The sequence below is a fragment of the Rhipicephalus microplus genome, chromosome 3 (assembly GCF_043290135.1).
Source record: "Rhipicephalus microplus isolate Deutch F79 chromosome 3, USDA_Rmic, whole genome shotgun sequence".
Lineage (NCBI taxonomy): Eukaryota > Metazoa > Arthropoda > Arachnida > Ixodida > Ixodidae > Rhipicephalus > Rhipicephalus microplus.
The window spans coordinates 285,100,685-285,122,698 of NC_134702.1; the positions used below are offsets into that span (position 1 = coordinate 285,100,685).

General features: G+C 43.9%; 1 protein-coding gene across 6 annotated transcripts in view; it reads right to left on the reverse strand.

The window, feature by feature from the left end:
• LOC119167658 (WD repeat domain 33) overlaps positions 1-22,014 on the reverse strand; it is a 325,197-nt gene that overhangs the window by 141,030 nt on the left and 162,153 nt on the right. For all 6 annotated transcript variants that reach the window (XM_037419187.2, XM_037419193.2, XM_075891074.1 and 3 more), the window contains exon 9: positions 8,042-8,196. In XM_037419187.2, coding sequence (XP_037275084.1) covers positions 8,042-8,196 — 155 coding nt within the window. The remainder of the gene's footprint in view (positions 1-8,041; positions 8,197-22,014) is intronic.

Here is a 22,014-nt window from a genome sequence, read left to right on the forward strand (position 1 = left end):
GGCGCGATCGCTATCACTGACGTGCGTGCTATCTCGGCAAGCATCAGTGCACTTTCAAAGCAAAGAGACTGAAAACAGCACTTCTCCCCGGAGCGGCAATATTTGCTGACACCAGCGTTTTGTAGTTTTGCAACATGGAATACAAAAGTGTAGACTGCCAGCTATACTTCGTACGACAGTACAATTTGTTGCTATTGCAGTCACTGCACTGAATTTAACACGCGGTTATGTGGTTGCCAGAGCTAATTGGCTAATCGCGAAGGCTACAGTCCCGCGAACTTGCGGCGCAGCGCAAAACGAAAGCATGTGACTAGTCCACCTCTGAGGATCCGTCGTTGTCACCGTGGTCTCGGAGAGTTTCCATCCACGTTTAATCTGACATCCCCCACGGTAGTGACGACACGGTTGTCTGCATTTAAAAAAAACACTAAGCTGAACGTCATTGGGGGTCACACCATGCGCACGCAGTGAAACTACGTCTTGACGCTCGCATGTCATCCAAAATGAAGAGCAAACGACAATATCATGGAATTCTATTCGGTAAAATGCCCTCCATATGCAGTGCAGCCCCACATATGTGCTGCTAACCAAAAAACCAAAAGCGTGGCACTGCCACCAAAAAAATTGATTTTTTTATGTTTAGAGAGAGAAGGAGGGCACATTCACCTGCGGCAGAAAAAACAGCGGCAATGCCGGTTCATGAGGCGCAGACCCACCTGCCTGTCTCGTGCACACACGCACGAAATAATGAGTGCTCACTCTCGCGTGGGAGTCGCCGGGGGCCACGAGCACGCCGTACTCAAGGCCGCCGGCTTTGGCAGCGGCGTGGCAACTGTGGAAGATGCATTCTCGTGCCAAAGTGACAAAACCCAGGGCGAAATTCGTAGACTGTTCGTGGCGAAAATTTGTAACATCAAGGATGTCTCCCACCATTAATTTGTTACATAGAGGTCGCAAATACATGTGCTTCTATGGGGTAATGGCAGGAAATGTAAAAACTTTGTTATATCGAGGTGTTCAATATATAGAGGTCCATTATAAGCAGGTTTAACTGTAATGCTAATAAATTTGTCTCAGATTTAGAGTTAAAAAATGTAGGCTTTCTTCCTTTTTTTTTTTTTTTTCAAAACAAATGTATGAACTTTGGTGCCTAGAAGGTGAATGTGCCATGGCATTGCAATATACCAGCTAACATGTATGCCACATATGGCAGTGTTTTTTGTTTGATATGTGGGGTTTAACGTCCCAAAACCACCATATGATTATGAGAGATGCCGTAGTGGAGGGCTCCGGAAATTTCGACCACCTGGGGTTCTTTAGCGTGCACCCAAATCTGAGCACACGGGCCTACAACATTTCCGCCTCCATCGGAAATGCAGTCGCCGCAGCTGGGATTCGAACCCGGGACATGCGGGTCAGCAGCCGAGTACCTTAGCCACTAGACCACCGCGGCGGGGCAGTGTTTTTTGTATTCACTCTGTTCTTGACTGTGTACAGTTGAATATCGACACAACAAAGTCTCTATATAATTAGTTATTTCACTTTCCACACCTTCATGTCCAAAGAACACCATAAATGTTGAACCTCAATGCATTGGATTCCATCCCAACTATATCCCACTCAGCTCAATCTAACTATCCCTTACATCAAACTACTTTTGCTCATGGAAGTGAGTGCTTTAATGTCAATGCACAAAAAGGTATACCACAGACGGCTTGTATACCATTCTATGTGTTGTACTCTCAATGTGAGCAGACTGCAAAAAGTGCTTCGCTTCCTGGAGGGGGTGTGCACTGAGCTTTGATCGCAAGGGTGCCACACCATTGTCACGTCATTTCCGAGGTCCATACGTACGCACTGTTTGTGCTGTGCGAGCAGTGGCATGCAAAAGGTGTTCCGGGGATCTCTAGTCATCCAAGTCATCATACGGTTATTGAACACAGCGCATCCAGCAAATCTTTTGTGAGTGCGATGAGTGCGTGGACCTTCAAAACGGCTACCCCACAGCTAGTGCTCCTCGCGGATGACATCAAATTAGATCTTTTGGGCCCAATGTAGCGTAAATCAACATGACGCTGCTTAAAGGAACTATGGCCACTCCAAGTGCCGATGCGATTTCATGTAGTTAGTTATTTGAATGCGAAGCAGACATTAACAGCACATAATGTTTACGAGCAGTCTCATGATGCATGGTAATAGCGAGCACCAGCGACCGCACTCTTCGAGCGACGCAGCCTCCCAAAACAAATCAGCGTGAAGCAATGAGTGCAATTGTTTGACCGTCAGCTATTGACCCTGGAAAACAGGGGGTGGACGTGTAACATGACGTAGCCGCTTCACAGTGAGCCTTCCGACACCAGAGCCATCAGCAATAATCCCGCTACTGAAAGCTGCGCATATTAAAACATAATTGCGGCTGCTCCGATCAGGAGGGATGCTTTTATTAATGAGGTGACATTTCTTAAAAAAGGACGCGAAAAATTTGAATTCGACCCTAGCACTCACAAGCTAGAAAAGGTACGGTCTTTTAGGGGCATTTACAGCAAGAGCGATTACGAACACGGATGTGCTGGTGGAAGGAATTACGAAAAAGCTCTTCTGAATGAAGATGCATAGATAAAATGAAATTAAAGAAATGGGTCGATGCCTTCCCACCGTTCACGTGTTCACCGGCGACACGGGTGAAGTTATTCGTAAAAATTGCTTTAGTTACGTGCACGGCTCTTTGAACGAACTATCAGTTGAGTTGCAAGAATGGATGATGTCCACCAATGAATAACCGCCACAGTTACACGATACCGATTAGACAACAAGTCACGAGCCCCTAGCTGCGGAGGGCACGTTTTGCCATTGAGCTGACTTGCACAGCAGAAGTTGCATCAGCACCAAGTAGAGCATCGAAGATTGGCTGAGATGCACTTGTGACCATTGTTTATTCAGTGGAATAATTTTAGATACGTGGTTGTGATTTTGGTGGCTGCACACATTTTTGAAATGTGTGCAGCACACAGCTGCACACATTTTAACATGCCGGTGTGGCTATTGACAGTGAAAAACGTTCCCAAATCCAACTTTGGCTCAGTTTGGTGCAATTTCCATTGACATTACCAGGATGGCGCAGTAAATGTCAATTGGCACACTCTGGCGCAGCTGAGAATCCAGTCAATTACCCTTTATCACCAAAGCTTATCCTGCCCACGCGCTACATGCCAGGCCTATTTCCATTTATTCTTCTTGATTTGAACTATGATATCCTTGACCCCGGTTTTTTCCCTAACCCACTCTGCTCTTTTCTTGTCTCTTAAAGTTACACGTATCATTTTCCTATCTATCACTCGCTGCATCATCATCAATTTAAGCAGAACCCTCTTTGTAAGCCTCCAGGTTTCTGCTCTGCAAGTAGGTACTGGCAAGATGTAGCTGCTATATGCCTTCCTTTTGAGAGATGGTGGCCATCTACCAGTCATTATTTCAGAATGCATGCGGAATATGCTCCATCGCATTCTTATTTGTCTAGTTATTTCACTCTCATGGTTTGGCTCTGCAGTTACTACCTGTCCCAAGTACACATATTCCTTTACTACTTCTAGCGTCTCTCCACCAATCACAAAGCACTGTTTGCAGCTTAGGCTGTGGCACATTATTTTAGTTTTGTGCATATAAATTTTCAGACTTACTCTACTGCTTTCAGTGTCCAGTTCTGTAATCATGAGCTGTAACTTGTCCCCTGAGTTACTCATCAAGACAATGTCATCAGCAAATTGCAAGTTACTAAGACACTCTCCATTAACTCTTATTCCTAACTCTTCCCAATCTAGGGTCCTGAATACCTCCTGTAAACATGCTGTGAATAGCATTGGAGAGATCATGTCTCCCTGCCTTACACCCTTCTTTATTGGAATTCTGTCTCTTTCTTTATGGAGAAATATGGTGGCTGTGGATCTGCTGTAGGTTTCAAACAGTATGTTTATGTAGGGTTCTTCGATGCCTTGATTCCGTAGTGTCCGCATTACTGCTGATGTCCTGAGTGAGTCAAATGCTTTCACGTAATCTATGAAGGCTATGTATAGGAGCTGGTTGTATTCCGCCCATTTCTCTATTACCTCATTGATAGTATGAATATGCTATATTGTGGAGTAGCCTGTACAAAATCATGCTTGGTAATTTGGTTGATTGAACTCTAATGTCGCCCTAGTTCTATTGGCTATTATTTTTGTAAGTAGTTTGTAGAGAATGGACAGCAAGCTGATCAGCCTGAAATTTTTCAAGCTCTTGACGTCTCCTTTCTTATGAATTCACTCTCCCGATCTTATTTACGCTGAAATTTGAAGTTGTTTTTCTAACTATTCCAACTATTTCCTCTTTTCCCTCCCCACTCTTTCTTTTTGTTGCTTTTGTATAAGTATGTCACGCTTTCCACTTTTTACTCTCTTTATTGTTGATGTTGTTTTGAAATGTGTATGATAGCTGTATTATCTTGCCCCTCCTGCTTTGGCCTCTGGCCAGCAGTATTTGTAAATATAAATAAAATAAAAAATTAAAATGATGTTGGCGTTCTTCCGAGATTCTGATACCCTTCCCGTCAAGAGACACTTCGTTTAAAGGTGGCAAATTTTCGTAACACAATTTTTCCGCTATATTTCAGGAGGTCCATTGTTCCATTATCCTCACCAGCAGCTTTGCCTTTTTGCATTCCTTCTAGCGCTTTCCTTACTTTCCCAGTCGTTATTGGTAGGATGTCGAATTCCTCTGGACTATTATTGTTTCTCACGATATCATCCTGGTTGGTTTGGCTTCTGTACAACTCTCTGTAGAACTCCTCCGCCACCTCGACTATCTTATCCATATTGGTTATGACATTACCTCCCAATTTCCAATTCCAATATCCAATTCCAATATCCAATTTTTGCCTATGCACCAGTTTGCATTTGCAGCTTTTGGGCTTCTGCCGCTTTTTACAGCCTGCTCAATTCCCTCGAAGTTATACCTTCTGACGTCAGCTACTGTACGCCCATTGATTAACCTTAAAGCTCAGCTAGCTCTATCTTGCCGGTTGCATTTGAGGCTTTCCTAAATTCTCATCTCTTAATAAGACTTTTCGTCTCCTGAGATACTAGTTTGCCAGTGTCCTGTCTAGTGACTGTACTTCTGACTTCCATTGCACACTCTTTGATAATAGTAGTGAGATTATCGGTCATTGTATCAACGCTAATGTCAGTTACCGCATTTAGTGCCTTCAATCTATTCTGACTCAGAACCCTGAATTCCTGTAGTTTCGATCTCATCGCTAGTTCAATAATTAATTTCTTGTGTATCAGTTTTTGTCTTTGCTTTTTTGAATCTAAGTGAATACGAGCTCGTACCATTCTATAGTCACTACATCAGATCTTGCCAACTACTTCTACATCCTGTACAATGTACAATGCTCGGGTGTGCACACAGAATGAAGTCTATTTATTGTTCAGTTTCACAGTTAGGACTTCGCACTGTCCAGTTATGGCTAGCCTGTTTTCTGAAAAGGCATTCAAGATCCGTAAATTATTATGTTCTGCAAACTCTACTAATAACTCCCCTCTAGGATTTATAGAGCCGGTGTCATATTCCCCATACTGCATGGTTTCTGGCCGGTTTCTTGCCTACTTAGGCATTAATGTCCCCCATCAGAATAGTATACTGTGTCTTTACTTTATTAATGGCTGACTCTACATCTTCACAGAAGCGCTCCATTAAAGGATTATCATGGCTCCATATAAGCACGTAGGCCCGTACCACCTTCATCTTGCGCCTTTTGTTAAACTTAAGTATAATACTCGCCACCCTCTCACTGATGCTATAGTATTCCTCTATGTTGCCAGTGATAATCTTGTGTATAAAAAAACCCCACCCTTAGTTCTTTTCTGTCAACTAATCCACGGTAGCATAGGACGTGTCCGTTCTTCAGCACTGTATAAGCCTCGCGTGTCCTCCGAACTTCACTTAGCCCTATTACATCCCAATGAACACCCTCTAGTTCCTCGAATAGGACAACTAGACCAACCTCACTAGATAGCGTTGTAGTGCTGAAGGTAGCCAAGTTCACATTCCAATGGCGACCTGTCCAGACCCATAGATTCTTAGCACCCTCCACTGCTTCGCAGGTCTGACTGCCGCCTTGGACTGTTGTTTCGTAGCTGCTCGGGAGCGAGGGCCAAGGGTTAATTGCTGTAGTCATGGAAGATAGTGGCCAAGTACTGCACCAGGGTGGCTAATCTTGCTCTGGTGAGGAAGTACATTACTGGCAGGTGGTCGCCAGTGGGGCCACACCCCAGACCTCCTCTTTTTCTTCAAAGGATCCTTCTGTCATGCGTTTTAAGCAAATCTACAATTGGGAATAGTCCGGCATCTGCATTCGAACCGAATTTTGTCATTACATGCTGCGCTGCTGTGTTAATGCTAGTGCACTTTTTTAGCACTGTAGAATACCACCTGACCACCTATCAGCTCTCAACTTCATCTGACACTTAAATTGCCTGGCCTTCTTTTTTTGACTGTTTGAAAATCCATTTTCCCTTGGAAAAAAAAAAAAAACCATCCTCCAACCGATTTTGAACTTCTGACCTTGCGAGCTTAGGCTGGCTTAGTGCCCTGGATGACCCTTCTCCTCACGCGTTTAATTTCTCATAACCTCTACATATCTCGCTCAAATTTGATATTGCTGGTTTCAAAATGTCCGCAATGTCAGAGTTTTGCTGGTTTTGAAAGGTAGCACTGCTGCATTTCTCGTCAACTGAGGAGTTGCGCGCACCTGTTTTAAAGACTAATCGGCTGGTTTTATATCATCGTTACGTTCAGCGTATACGCTGCGGGTGGTTGGAGTTAATAAAAAAAAAAGCGAAACATTTCCAACAGCTGAAGAATAGACAGGCGTTGCCTTAAAGGCTGTATCCTATTTTGTTTGTGTATTGGAGTAGTAATTAAAACTCTGGAAATAGATACAGAAGCAGACCGTGGCCTTCAGTCGTGAGTCGGATATACGTACTAGTAATTACATCTACAGTTAGCCTAATAACATAACATTGTGAAACAAAAATGTTACGAGCGAATTATTTCTCATTCGAGAAAACGGCAAAAGGCAAGAAACTTCCAACAAAAATGACATGTTTGCATCACTCACCACAGAGTGAGGCAGCCAATAAAACATGACGTCACTTGTCCACCCAATGACTCGATTGTCATGTCACTTACTTGCCCAATGCGCTTGACACAGTCGCGTCTACTACGGCGACAGCGCGACGTGCACCTACAACGTGTGTGCGCCACCACAATGTGTGCGCACCGCTGCATTCTTTGTCATAGTAAACTGTATTCGACACCTGCTGCACAGGGCACAATAAGTTGTAGGCCAGCTACACAGCCAGTTTTAAAATTACAGTTGGTTGCACATGTACTGGAGCATGGAAACCGAGCGGCTGCATGACACTGTGATCAGCGTTGATCCATGAGCATTCGTTACCGGAGCAAACAAGAACAGCTTCGAGCTACAAAAAAGGTTTTTTATGCATTTTACGGGCCGAAACAAAGAGAATGTCCTCTTATAGAGAGCAAAGTTTTCAAATAGAGGCTCCGCCGTACTGCCCCTGAATTCCAGGCCAGCAGTGGTTGGACAGCAAGTTTATTAATACCGTCACGCAAAATGTTTGTTGATATAAATCTCATGACTTTTTTCTCCCAGGTAATGACCCCTCCTCAAGAACTTTTCTTGAATAAAAAGAAAAAATAAATAAAGCAAAGATGCTTTGATTACACGAGTAAATACGGTATATACACTATCAAGTGGACGATGAGATGACTACCGTTGTAGCTCAGTCGGAAGAGCATCGGGCGCGTTATTGAAAGGTCCCTGCTGGTTGCAAGTTATCTTTTCGTCCACTTATCTTTGTTCGCATGAACACCACAATTACTGCTAGTAACATGCCTTTTCAAGCTCTCATTATTATTGGGTCTAATGCCGAGCTCTGCTGTGCGGCCAAAATTGAAGGAGAGTGGAATGAAAGCCACTGACTGCACGCCTCCTTTTTGTGTCCCCGGAAGGTCTGCATCTCCTGGTTCATCTTGCGGATGTCAAACAGCTTGAGCAGGTGGTCTCGAGAAGCGGTAAGCAGCCAGTTGCCGTTGCGGTTCCATTTCACCTCCATCACCGTGCTTTTATGTGCATGGCTGCGAAAAGAGAAACATTCAGTGCAACTGCACACGCACCCACAGAGAAAAGACAGTGCCCTTTGATTCTTTACGGACGGTTTCACCAGCGTTTGCCGTTCTCTGGCAACATTTTTGCGTTCACCTGAAATGCACCCTAGAAAACTTCCTATCTACCTTGTTTTAGCATGGTTTTAGCCTGCACTGCTGGCTGCGGCTGCTTGTGTTTCGATTCTTTCTGCAGATAGAATTATTCCAATGAAGCACTCGCGACCACGATGGAGCCTGCGATCCGGAGTTAATTTACTATCGCAATTGAAAACTTTTTGTTTCCCAAGAGATAGAGGCAGAAAAGGCACCTGGATTGCAACCATCAGCGAGAAAGCTGGATTCCTAAAAAGAGTGCGCAAATGTGTTCTGCCAACTTCATCAAAGATAAGTAAAGCTCGCCGCATATTCCAAGCTCTGACATTCTTTGCTGGTCACGTCAAACACCATCATCTTCCGCCCGTGGCAGATAAGTGGATAGCAAAAGGTGAAAGTGCAGGTTAATGTGTTTCTAGTAACCGTGCGAGTGGTGCATACTGTTCGGAGCAACACGCGGGGCATTAAAGCATCCGCGTGCAACTTGGATCGCCGAACAATATACATTGAAGTGCCTATATTTTGTTGCCGTTGCATTTGCTTTTCATGAGAGCGAAACCCGAGAGTAGGTCCACATCGGCGCAAACAAATGACTCACCCCTTATGTTGTTGCTGCCAACTCATATTGTTACACTCAAGCTAAATTATCATTTTGTGTGACAGTGAATGGTATATGCAGGCAACTTAACTTGAGAGTTTAATTCATGAATTCTGTACTGATTAGTAAATCATAGTAATTTGCATGACTCAGCCACACCTTACATCATCACATAATGAGTACATTTTATATTATTTCAGTCACACCAAACACTTCATATTATAAGTGACTCTGGTTAGTGTCAATCTCCATCGAAATTGCCCGATGTGACACAAGTGCAGTAATAAGCATTTTATTGTGTGGTTATTAGAAATAAGTGGGGTTTTACGGCCCACAATCACAATGTCATTATGAGAGGCACCCGAGTGGAGGGCGTTGGTGAGCATCTGGTGTATTTTAATGTGCACTGACATTGCACCATACACGGGTCTCTGACTGCCCTTGCCAGGATAAATGATGTGCTACTACAGCGGACCTTTGTAGGAAGGGTGTGTGCTAAAACAAATATGCATAACCACGTCAGTGGCTGTGACGGGAGGCACATCTTTAGCTCCAGTCAAAAAGCCGAATTGCATGATCAAGCAACTCTTCTCCTAGTCACTGCAGTTCCTGCTTGTACCACTACCGAGCGACGTCATTGAGTTGTGTCATGTTGCTAGGACATCTCTCTAAACGCATCTGAAAGAACACACCAGAAATAATAATAGAGCACCAAAAATACACCACTGGAAACATTGAAAAAAGCATTACCGGAACTGGCAGTCTTCTTGGGTAGCCCATTTGGCACACTTCAGTTAGTTTACAAACAGCAAAACCATCTGTAGAAAACAGATTGAAGATGGAGCTTGGGGCGAGGAAGAAGAAGTGGCCAGGGGCACACTCTGTATTTTTTTATTTGTGTTCTGCCAACTGAGGACAGACGCAAAGACTTCAACCCCATTCGCAACAACGGGTTGAAGAACGAAGCAGCGGCGTCTGGCTCAAGGACGAACCGTCGAGGGAAGGACCACGACCGACGACTGTTGGCGACGCACATAAACAGGCAAGACACGTTTTAAGTATGAATAGAGAGGTCCTATCGAAGAAGCGGAAGACGCTTCGAGCAAATGTGACAACGCTTACGAGCGAAATCGATAAGAAGATAGAAGAAGACGCCGATTGAGCGCAACTTATGACGCTTCTAAATCAGATGAAGAGCGTGTCATAGACGCTAAAACAAGTTAACGAACAGATTGAACCGTTCTTTGAAGAAGACGTTGCGGAGGCAGAATTTGAAAGAGTTTTGCATTATGAGATGAAGATCGTCGCTGCAACGACAAAAATAGAGGAGCAATTACGCGAGTTAGAACAAGCGACGCAACTGACTACGAGAATAGTTACAGAACAGGCGAGCTCAGTGCAAGGTACTAACCGAATCTCGGAGATGCAAGAGCTTGTTAAGTTGCCACGTCTTGAGATGATCAAGTTTGATGGGAAAAAAACAGCATTGCCAAGGTTTTGGCATCAGTTCGAGACATCGGTGCATAACAGAGCGAACATGCCAAAGAATCAAAAATTCAATTACCTTCTGGCGTCTCTAAGCTGGGAGGCTGCATCCCTCATAGAAGGTTTACTGTTTTCTGATCAGAACTACGAGCATGCAGTGGCTCTTTTGAAAAAAAACATTCGGACGACAAGATCATTTAAGAGAGACCTACGTAAAAGAGATAGTAAACGTGGAAGCAGTGAAGAGCCCCAAAGGTGTAAATAAGTTGAAGAAACTCTTCTAAAAGTTGCAAGTGAACACACGAGCACTGCAGTCGTTAGGAGTGGAAGTGGATAGTTATGCCACAGTGATAGCTCCTGTTGTGAAATCTGCGCTACCAGTGGATATGAGGATTGAGATGAAGATGAAGCAGATAGAGAAAGGTGACAACAGACCAGCAACTACGGAATCGGACTCAGCGTCAAGAGACAGCACGAGCAGTTTGAAAGAAATTATGGAGTTTTTAAAGATATATCTACGCAGCAGGGAAGAAACTTGAGAGGAAAAATACGACATGACCCAGTCACCGCACAGTATGAGGTGGACTAGAACATCTACCCTTCAAAGCACCTCGATTAAAAATTGCATCTTCTGTGAGATGACTGGACACTACACGGAAGATTGCAGAAGAAGCATTACTATGCAAGAGAAGAAAGAAGCCTTGCAACGGGAGCGAAGATGCTGCAGATGCACAAGACCTCACCACACGGCGAAGATATGCCGCAGTAACGTACGCTGCAAAACATGCAAGGGAAGGCATGCGACATCCATGTGTCGACCACGTACGCCTGCAAGAAAGTCAGCACAGCAGCAAAGCGGTAATGATGTTGAGCAAGTGCGTAAAAGCGCGCAACCTGACCGGTTAGACACCACCAAGTCCTGCAACATGCACGCACAGCAGTTTGATGAACACAAGTGCATACTACTGCAGACAGCCTTTTCGTGGACAGAGGGAGAAGACAGCGGGTGCTACGCACGGATTCTGCTGGACAACGGGAGCCAGAGGACATTCATCCTGAAAAGATTGTCAAGAAAACTAGCGTGCAAGGTAAAAAGATTCGAAAGGATTACCGTAGGATCATTTGGAGGAGGAGAGATGGAACTAGACATGGAAGTCGTCGAGGTCAGCGTGAGGAAGGATCCCACATCGGAGCCAGTCACGGTTGAGGCACTGGAGATAGAAGTTATATACTGTGACGTGCTACCATCGCCACCGTTGACAATACACGAAAGAGCAAGATCGATGGGAATTTGTTTGGCTGATGACAACGAGAAGACGGACAAAGAGAGAAAAAATACGGAAACTTCTACATTAATTGGAGCAGATTATTACTGGACTGTACTCACTGGTCGCATTTGCGAGATTCATCCAAAAGTAATGGCAATAGAAACAATATTGGGATGTGCTGTCCAAGGTCCTGTAGAACTTCACTGTGTGCCGATGAAATCATCAACGGTTATGGTACTCAAGGTCAGTGCCAAGACTAACACGACGGTGGACGAACTGCAGAGATTCTGGGACTTGGAAAACATGGACATCAAGGAGAAACAAGCAACAAAGATGAGCGATGAACATGTGCTAGAATACGTCCGACAAACAATGGAGTTCAAGGCAGGAAAATACCAAGTGCGGCTACCATGAAAGGAAAACGTGACATTGGACGACAACAACACCATTGCAGAGAAGAGGCTTATCCAGGTGACCAAGAAATTATGCAAGGATAAAGATGAGCTCCTAGCCTATGACAAAGCTATTCGAGAGTACTTTGAGCAAGAAATAGCAGAAAACGTCGCAGATGCTGGATCAGACATACAGAACAAATTTGTATACTACATGCCGCATCAAGCAGTAATTAAGAAGGACCGAACGACAAAAATACGGATAGTCTTTGACGCATCGTCAAGCCAGAATCCAGGTGAATCCTTGAATGACAACTTGAAAAATGGACCAAACCTAAACCCCGACATCACAAGCTTGCTGATCAACTTTTGACATCACAAGATTGCTATGTCAGCCGACGTCGAAAAAGCATTTTTGAAGATCAAGATACATGAAAATGACCGAGACGCACTGCGATTTTTGTGGTGGGAAAGAATACCCAGCGAAGATATGCCAGCCGCGAAGATAAAAACGTGGAGGATGACGAGGGTTACTTTCGGAACTACGCCAAGTCGCTTCCTTCTGGCAGCCACAATTCATCGACATTTGGATAAATTCGAAGAAAAATATCCTGCAGTTGTGGCGCAACTCCGAAAAGAAATCTACGTCAATGACGTTTTACTAGGAGCCGACGAATACTCGACATCGACAAAGATATACAAAGAAGCATGAGACATTTTTCGCAATGCGGGAATGAATTTAAGAAAATGAATTTCAAATGACGCCAAACTAAGAAAACTATTTGATGAAGAAGAAGATGATCTGGATCGAGGGATAAGAAAAGAGGGACAAATCAAGATTTTGGGACTGAAATGGAATTTCGTAGATGACGTGTTGAGCTTTCCCGACACTACATGGCGAAATGACAGACATGAGACAACTCTCAGAAAGACAGGTTTTGCAAGCCACGGCAAGACTATATGACCTTTTAGGTTTTTTGACACCATTTTCAGTTAGCGCAAAAATATTGCTGCAAAAAATTTGGATGGATAAACTGAAATGGGATGACCCATTACCAAGCCATTATACATCAGCTTGGAAGGACTGGTCGGAGGAGCTTCAGCACTTAGATGACTTCACCGTTAACAGATGCTATGACAACAGGCAAGCTAAAGTGAAAGCATAGACTCTACACGTGTTCTCCGATGCGAGTCCAATGGCGTATGGTGCAGCAACATACATTGTAACAGAATACTCCGATGGAAGCAATGAAGCCAATTTAATCATTGCAAAAGGTAGAGTCGCTCAAATGAAAAAGATTACACTAGCAAGATTGGAGTTGTTGGCGGCCACAATATCAGTCAGATTGGCCAGTTATATAACTGAGAATTTTATCAGAAAACTAAGGAATGTGAAATTCTGGACTGACTCTCAAATTGTATTATGCTGGATAAAGTCTAACAAGACGAAAGATCTGTTTGTTCGCAACCGCGCAGCAGAAATTAAGAGCAAGTCCAACGAGAGTCAATGGGGTTATGTTAAAAGTGATGAAAATCCTGCGGATTTGATGACAAGGGGGATGAAGATGAAACGTTTGCTGGACAGTGAATTATGGTGGAAAGGCCCCACGTGGATCAAGAATGAAGAACAAAGGCCTGATTATGACATCACGCAAGAATCGGACAGTGATGAAAACAAAGTCGAAGAAAAGATTGTGGCAAGCTTAACTACCACCACGAGTGAAGAAAAGATAATTGATGTGAGCAGGTTTGGATCATACAGGAAAGCGTTATGAGTTACCGCGTGGGTGATGCGTTATATAGGAAACCGACGAAAAAAAAGGAAAACAGGTTTGCTCACAGGAGAAGAATTGGACAAGGCAGAGTTTGTGCTGACAAAGATGGAGCAGAAAACGCTACAAAATGCAGTGACACAAATATGTGACAACATGAATCTGTACGGCACGAACATCTTTGAAGATAATCAAGGTGTCCTAAGAGTAAAAGGGAGGCTTCAGTAGAGTGATTTGAGCTTTGATGAGATGCATCCTATTATTTTACCAAGAGAAAGTCACTTTTCAGAACTCCTAGTTCTGAACGCGCATCAAGTGGCAATGCACGGTGGCGTTGCGGCAACACTGACACATCTAAGAACGAAGTTTTGGATTGTGCGTGCCCGACATATGGTGAAATATGTGATAAAGAAATGCATCACATGTAGGAGATTCAATACTAGACCAATGGCACAAGAAATTTCACCACTACCAGCTGACAGGATAACACAGATGAGGCCATTCGACACAGTTGGTATAGACTTTGCTGGACCGCTAAATGCTCGAGTGGAGAAAGGCGAAAAAATTACGAAGTTTTACATTGTGATATTTACGTGTGCAGTAACAAGAGCCATACAACTGGAGTTGGTCAAGAGGATGTCATCAGAAGCGGTTATACAAGCATTCCGAAGATTCGTAGCTAGAAGAGGATTGTGTACAACTATTTACAGTGATAATGCAAGAGCATTCAAGAAATCTGAGAAAGAGATGAACAAGATATTGAAGATGGAAGATGAAAGGGTGCAACAGTACACCAGTAATCTGAAAATAAAATAGAAGTTTATTGTAGAGTTAGCTCCATGGTGGGGAAGATTTTATGAAAGACTGATCAGAAGCTTTAAGACATTCATGGCAAAAACTATAGGTGCTCGACTTTTGGATGAAGAACTACAGACTGTGGTTGTTGAAGCAGAAGGAGTACTTAACAACCGGCCTCTTATGTGTATGACGATCCTAACGAGCCACAACCCATCACACCGACGAACGTTATAGGAGGCAGGCAAGCAATGAACAAGCAGGAAGAAAACAGACTCGGAGAATACAGTTTGCTGAATTATTGGAGTGCAAGAAAACAGGCAATGACAACATGGTGGACCAGATGGAAAAAGGAGTACTTGAGAGAGCTTAAGTGTGCCAGTAGAAAAATAGAGCGTCACACAAATGTACAAGAAGGAGATGTACTTTTGCTTGGAAAAGGGCAAAAAAGAACTCAGTGGAAACTCTGCAAGGTCGAAAAGATTTTCCCAGGCAAGGGTGGACTAGTGAGAACATGCTTGCTTCGTACACCTGAAGGCAAATTAGTCAAGAGGCCGATTCAACTGTTATCTTCGCTTGAAGGTTGCTTCGGTTGAATCTGGCCGGCGGGAAGATGTAGAAAACAGATTGAAGATGGAGCTCGGGGGCGAGAAAGAAGAAGTGGCCAGGGGCACGCTCTGTACTTTTTTTATTCTGGTTCTGTCAACAATAAACCAAAGACGTATCGGTTCTGCGGTCTCTCTGGTCCTTCTGAAACACCGTCTATAACTTGATGTGTTCCATTAGTGTACACAACATGCATATGAGATACAGAAATTGAGTTTGAGACATATGAAGTTTCATGATGGTTCAGCAAACTAGGAGCACGGGGATAAACACAGACACAAAGCAAAGAGGAGGCACACAGCACGAGCGCTCCATCCTATTCGATCCATCCTATTGCATATGAAGTTTCAGCCTGGACGCCCACTGCAGGGCAAAGGGCTCTTTTTTGCTTGACCAATCAACCTCGTCCTGCACTTGCTGCTCCAGCATTATACTTGTACACTTCCTAAAACAGCAGTGCTATCAAATTTTGAGGCTATAATAAGTTTGTTGTGGGTTTCCCCTGTATGCAAGGACACTCCACATCAACGGCCGGACACAACAAACATTTAAAATATATTTTAATTGACTTCCAATGCATACCTACATGCTCATTCTCCCACTCGAGGCCCATCACTAGTGCATACAGAACTGACATAGCTCTAGAGGAAGGGCAGCAAAAGTTGTAGTGACGTCACACCAGATCTATAGCGAGGTGAGTGAACTCCAGACCTCCGCCATGTACGTACCGGCAAAGCATATCGGCAGCTGCAGCTAGCCATGGCAACTGTCGCTGCACGTGTTTTGCAGCTGCTTGTGTGGCATACATGTGCGAGAGCAGATGATCTGTGTGACATATGTCACAGCTTAGTGTGGTCACGTGACCCCCCCAACTAAGCTGCTACGTCACTGCTCAACTTGGCGCCACAGAAACCCGAAACGAAAATAGTCCGCATAAATAAGGCGGCGAATCTTGGTGCAAATATCATGCTTCTTGGAGCTATAAGAAATGCTTGTAGTAAAGAATGCAGTAGCCACAAATATGGTGGCTCCAGCCCTTCACATCTGCTCACCTAACTTTATGTCTCCCCCTCGTGCATTTAACTTCTCTTGGAATATGTGACAATTTCATTTCACTTCCCATTTACATTGTATGCCTTTAATATCTGCATCGGTAACTGCCAATAACTGAAGTTACAAATTAACATGGCAGCACCCATGCAAACATAACAGCCTGCTACTACCTGGACTCGTGCCCACTGTCCCTATGGGGACACTAAAGTGTACTATAATGGGGGAGTGGGTCGACAGAGGGCTCCACACTGAGACGTGTTTTGTTTCTGAAATCCTGGTGGCACCCCCATCACATTCACCTGAAGGTTACCATGGTTACGGCTGTGCTGCTGGCAGCCTGGTCGTCATGCATCAGTTGCATCAGCCACTCCTCAAGCGTATCCTGCACCATTGCAGCAGCCTTCGTGCAAAGCCACGGACAGCATCGCACCAGGTCTCGTGAATAACTCAAGTAAAAGGAGGCACTGCCTTTATTCCGCTAAAGTACCCTGCTCGTACCTAATAGCTGCATGGCTAGCTTCACTGCATATGGATTATTTTTTTACACCAACAAGGTTGAAAGATACTACTGAACAAGTGGCGAAAACTATGCGTGAGTGGTGGTGCGTCGAGCAGACGACAGCTTGGCGCTCTTGCAATCATCACAAGCCATCACAGATGCTGCCGGATCTACCAGCACAACCACCGGAACAGACGGAGCTTCAGGTGATGGCGACTACAGAGCCCCCACAAATTTTCAGCTTTTTTTTTTCTTGCTTCACCTGTGCCGCTTGTTGCCCTCTCCAGTGGACCCATTCTCCCATTCTAGTATACTCTAGGAACACTGAGAAGACCTAGGTGAACCTGCATGGATCTTCCCACTCGAGCAGACATGATCCTTCCTTCTGCCTCTGGGGCCTAACCGCATGAGTGATGCTAAGCTAGTCAGCCCTTGTTCACTGATGTCAGCACTCACGCTCACGTTTCGGCCAGCACAGATCACTCACATCGGACTGGTGAAGGGAATGCCACAGGACTCATGGAGGAAACTGGGATGAAGTTAAACTCCCCTCCCTTTCCTCCTCCAACCCTCCCTGCTCCGCCAGCTTAAAAATCCGTTGCAAAGTTTCATATCGGCCACTGATGAGGTGTGTTGGCCTTTCATGGTGCTCACTTGCTGTGTGTTTGTGCAACGCGATGCTTCACAACTTGCACTGTTTGTGCAGCGTGCTTTGTGGCTCGAATACTTCTACAAGTCCCAGAAGACGGCGCCGGCGCTAAAGAAAAAGGCAGGGGAGCATGCACTTCGAGTGGGGGTTTTCGTTGTGTCAATTCGTACCCATGTGCATACAAACTAGCTGTTTTCTGCAGTGAGGCAACAGTTAAATGTATTTGGAAATGACTGATAGTAGAGGGCACGATGCTGCATTTACATCGTTATATGAACCAGCAGAAACCACCTAGAGCTTCACTTTTTACAACTCTCATAGAACTGCTTCAATGTGCGCTCTGCATTCGTCCTCACTAATCACTCAACATGGCCTATAACCGCATTTTAGGTGCTCTAAATCAGGGTTTCTCAAACATTCTGGCCTTGAGGAACCTTAAAGGGACACTAAAGGAAAACAATGACTTGGTTGAGATTCACAAATCGCACTCTGAGAACTCTAATGTCGTATGCTTCACTATCATAGGTTCATTGTTAGTGGAGAAAATGAAGAGTGAAGTTTCATTCTTAAGTTTCACACTAAAATCCACGCACATGACATCAAATATTCCGTATGTATTTTTCATATTTTCTCAAAGTTGGCTTGATGAAATTTTTAGAGACTTCGTATGCCAGGTCTATTACACTCAATGAGCACTGACAATGAGCACTACTTTTATGAATTAAAAGCTACGTAGGACCTAGTAGATGACTACAAAATCTATGACGTCACTGTGTTTGGTGCAGTTATCTCAAGGTGGTGTCTTCACCCGCATTTTTTTTTTTTCGTTTACAAAGCGTTGTGTCATGATAAGAGTGGCGTTTTCAGGATTGTGAAATAGTACTTTATGAATACCCGAAAAATTGTTTTCTTCTTTAGTGTCCCTTCAACGACTTTTCCACAGTAGTTCCGAACCCTAAACTTTTTATGGAGTATGAGGAGAATAAAAAGTGAGGGGCTGGTGGGAGGGGAGGCAATAAGGCCTTTCGACATGCAACCACAGTACTATTCACACAGTCCGCTTTGGCCAGTTCCCTGTCTTCTTTATTAACAACAGAGGCCATCGCTGTCGATGTAGAACTCCCCATTGACTAGACTTGTGTAAACTGTGCCACGTGATCACTGCCGCACCATGAATGAAGTGCCAAGGTGTCATTCTAACTAGTCTGAGCACTCAAAAGCGTGAATTACCAGTGCTCCACGCATTCTCTACCTCTGGGTCAGCAAACAGTGAAAGTTTCATGGCGCACACTAGAGATGTACCGTTAATGCTGCTGCCATGTGGATCTCTCACTAACCACAGACACCCGCTATGATGATGCGGTGTGCTATGACTTTGTTAAGTGCAAACTACAATGCAAATTTGCCTGTAAATAAATTAGTTGCTCATGGGGGTAAAACAGGGACATGTTGTACTCATTTTGGCCATTTGCAAAACCCTGTTTGAGAAGCCATGGCCTAGATAGATATATAAAAGCTTGCAATGCTCCAAGACAAAGGAACAAGGTCACTTTTGCATGAGTTTATGACACTTTTTATTGCACTGCAACTTGTCACTTTTCTTCAGAGCGGAATCATTTTTAAAGCATTTCGAAAGGCTTATAGTGTCCAGCGTAAAGCTGAGAAACTGCACCATTGGCACATTTCAAGAAGACCGCTGGCATGAATCACATCTGTTCATTTTTTCAGTGTTTATCATCAGTAACTACATAAAAATAAACATTTCTATAAAATAAGTCAGTAAAGCTCAGCCAATATTAACTGTGTTGAGTGTTGAATTCATTTTGATGTCTAAAATGAACTTTGTATTATTAGTGTATTTAAGGTATTTCACGTGCTTTCTTTGTCCATTTTGTGCAATTTCATGCACATATATCAGAAGCTTTTTTGCCCTTTTGTCAGTATTAAAACTTTTTTTAATATGCGCATGCATGCAGCATTCATGTGTTGTGTTTTGTTTTTTAATCTACTGCTCTTTAAGGTCTTAACTATGCAGCTCACTTTAGTGTCATTAAGTGATCATGAAGCGGTCATGTCATTTAGTGGTGTTGATTTCCTGAGCCTATATCATTCCATATACGATAAAAATGTTCATTACTGGAAACAAGGACAATAAAATGAGGCCAAAGATATTTTATGTTACAAGTAAAATTCATTATTTTGTTTTCTCGCATACGCTGCATAAAGGCAGCATTTCCAGAATGCATACATCTAAATTCACTAAACATGCACTGTGCAGCCCACACAAGCAGATGTATAAAAAAAAAAGTGCCTCATGCAGGGGTGCAACAGCTAAAATACAATTTGGAGCAATTGGAGCACTAAAATCCAAATTTGGAGCAGGTTACAGGGAAAATATACACTTCTTTATCATGAAATATCAAACTTGGAGCACAACAAACAAGAAGGCTTACATTTAGAAAAAAAATGTGTATAAATCATTCAACATCATTTAAACTGTGCAGTGTGAACATGAACACTGCTATTTCAATGAGAGTAGTATTTTAGACCACCCCGCTGAGCAAACAGTGATGAAGTGCATATTAGCATTTGCTGTGCTTGTCAAATCATTTGACAGACTTTGCGAATTTAAACATGGATGTGCCCAGCTCGCGACCTTAAAATATGGGAGATTCGTAAAACCGAGAAGTAGGGGTGGCAAAAAAAAAAACAAACTGATGTACAATTTAATTTTTATTTTAGGGAAGCAGAAATGTCATATACTGCTTCAAATGATTGACAGTAGCTTATTTATACATCAGTTATTATACTGTTACTCATAATTATGTGGCATACAAATGCATGAGTAACCTAGCAAAATGTGCAGTGCCCCGTCAATAGCACTAACAGCCCCTTCCAAATCTCAGTACGCTTTTTCACTGGGCACCAGTGTACTGTGGCAAAGGTGGCTTAAGCAGCATTCTCTGCACGAGTTAGAACTAAAGCCAAGAAATTTTCTAACCGCTACACCTCTCCCTCACCTTCCACCTTTTTTCTTCATTCACTGGGGGGTCAGGCTGCCTTGCAAAGCGCATTTGATCAAGCAAAATAACAATAGTGCGTATCTGTTGGCCAGACGACAGCACCAGATATTTATCGCCAAGACCATGGCTGCGACGATGCAACTTCAACAATGCATCTGACATAAATTGAAATGAATTCTAGTTGAACCATGTTAGTAACTGACTTTTAGTGACCCATGCATTATGATGCTGATTACATGTGTATATTGCTGTTTTATTTCCAGTCTACGGTAGTTGTTTTTTTTTTTTCTGCTTGCTTGTTTCCTTTTTTAGAGATGTTTTTCCACCCTTTCTTCGTCTTTTCTTCCTTTTTCAGCATTTGTGTGACTACGAGTCCCTCATATATTGTTTGCCCCCGTTATGTATAGCCTTCAGGCCCTTAAGGCATCAATAAATGAAATGAAATGAAAAAAAACAAAACTTAACAAAAAAAAAACGTTTTGTTTGCCACTGCTAAGGCAATCAACGTGGTCGCTGGCAACGTTGGCGTTCACAGCACGTCGAGCTTGTTCGTGCGAGAAAAACGCAGCATACGCTTCGAGTTTTAGTTCGTAACAAGCCGTAGCCGCATTTTCAAGCTAGGAAATTTACACTTTCCGTGAAGCGTTGGTGGCTACTGCTAAAGCCCCTATACTTCGTAAAAGTACCACCACCTGCTCTTCCCCTCGCCGCCTCCTCTCCAGCGCTTTGCTTTTTTTCTTTCACTTGCGACAGTGGTGCTCCCTGTACCACGCCACGAGCTGGCTTCAGCAGGGAGAGGAGGAAGCGGCAGATAAATAGGACGCTATACTTTTCCTTTGTAAACGTATTGTGATCTGCTTTCACCCTCGCCGCCTCCTATACAGCGCGTTCGTTTTTTCTTTCACTTTCGGCAGTGGCCCGCCAGTAACGCGCCACGAGCTTGCTCCAGCGGGAAGAGGAGGATTGCGCCACGAGCTTGCTCCAGCGGGGAAAGGAGGAAGCGGCGCAGATCAAAAGAATGCTGTACTTTTCCGAAGGTGTAGGGGCTTTAGCTACAGCAGCACATTTTTGTCTTGAAGTTTCGTCGTCCCGCCTATAGGTGTCCTATGCAATCAACGGACTAATGGGCAGGCAGCGTTGTTACTTTATCTGCTCATATTTTAGGTACATTCTAGGCACTATAGTTGGGGTCTGCGAGCTTTGATTGAAGGGGCAATCTGCAGGTGGCCGAAGTGGCCTGCAGTTCTCGCCGAAATTAGTGCACCTGAAAAAAGTTTAAATGGCCAGTAAACAGGCTCCAACTTTTTTTACACCCCCCATAGAAGCTCGGCAATTCGTAGATTAGACTGCAGCGATCACATTTTCTGAATATTACAGCGGTGCGCGCCGCGCAGAGCCTCTATTTCGAAAAACAATTCCCGCACATCTTTCCTACGCCTGACCGACCCCCTAGCACGTGCAGTGACATCAACTCGGCGATCTGCAACGTGACGTAGCACGCAGCTCGCCGATTGGTCTAAATCAGGTGTGAAAAAACAGTAGTGCAGTCAACATC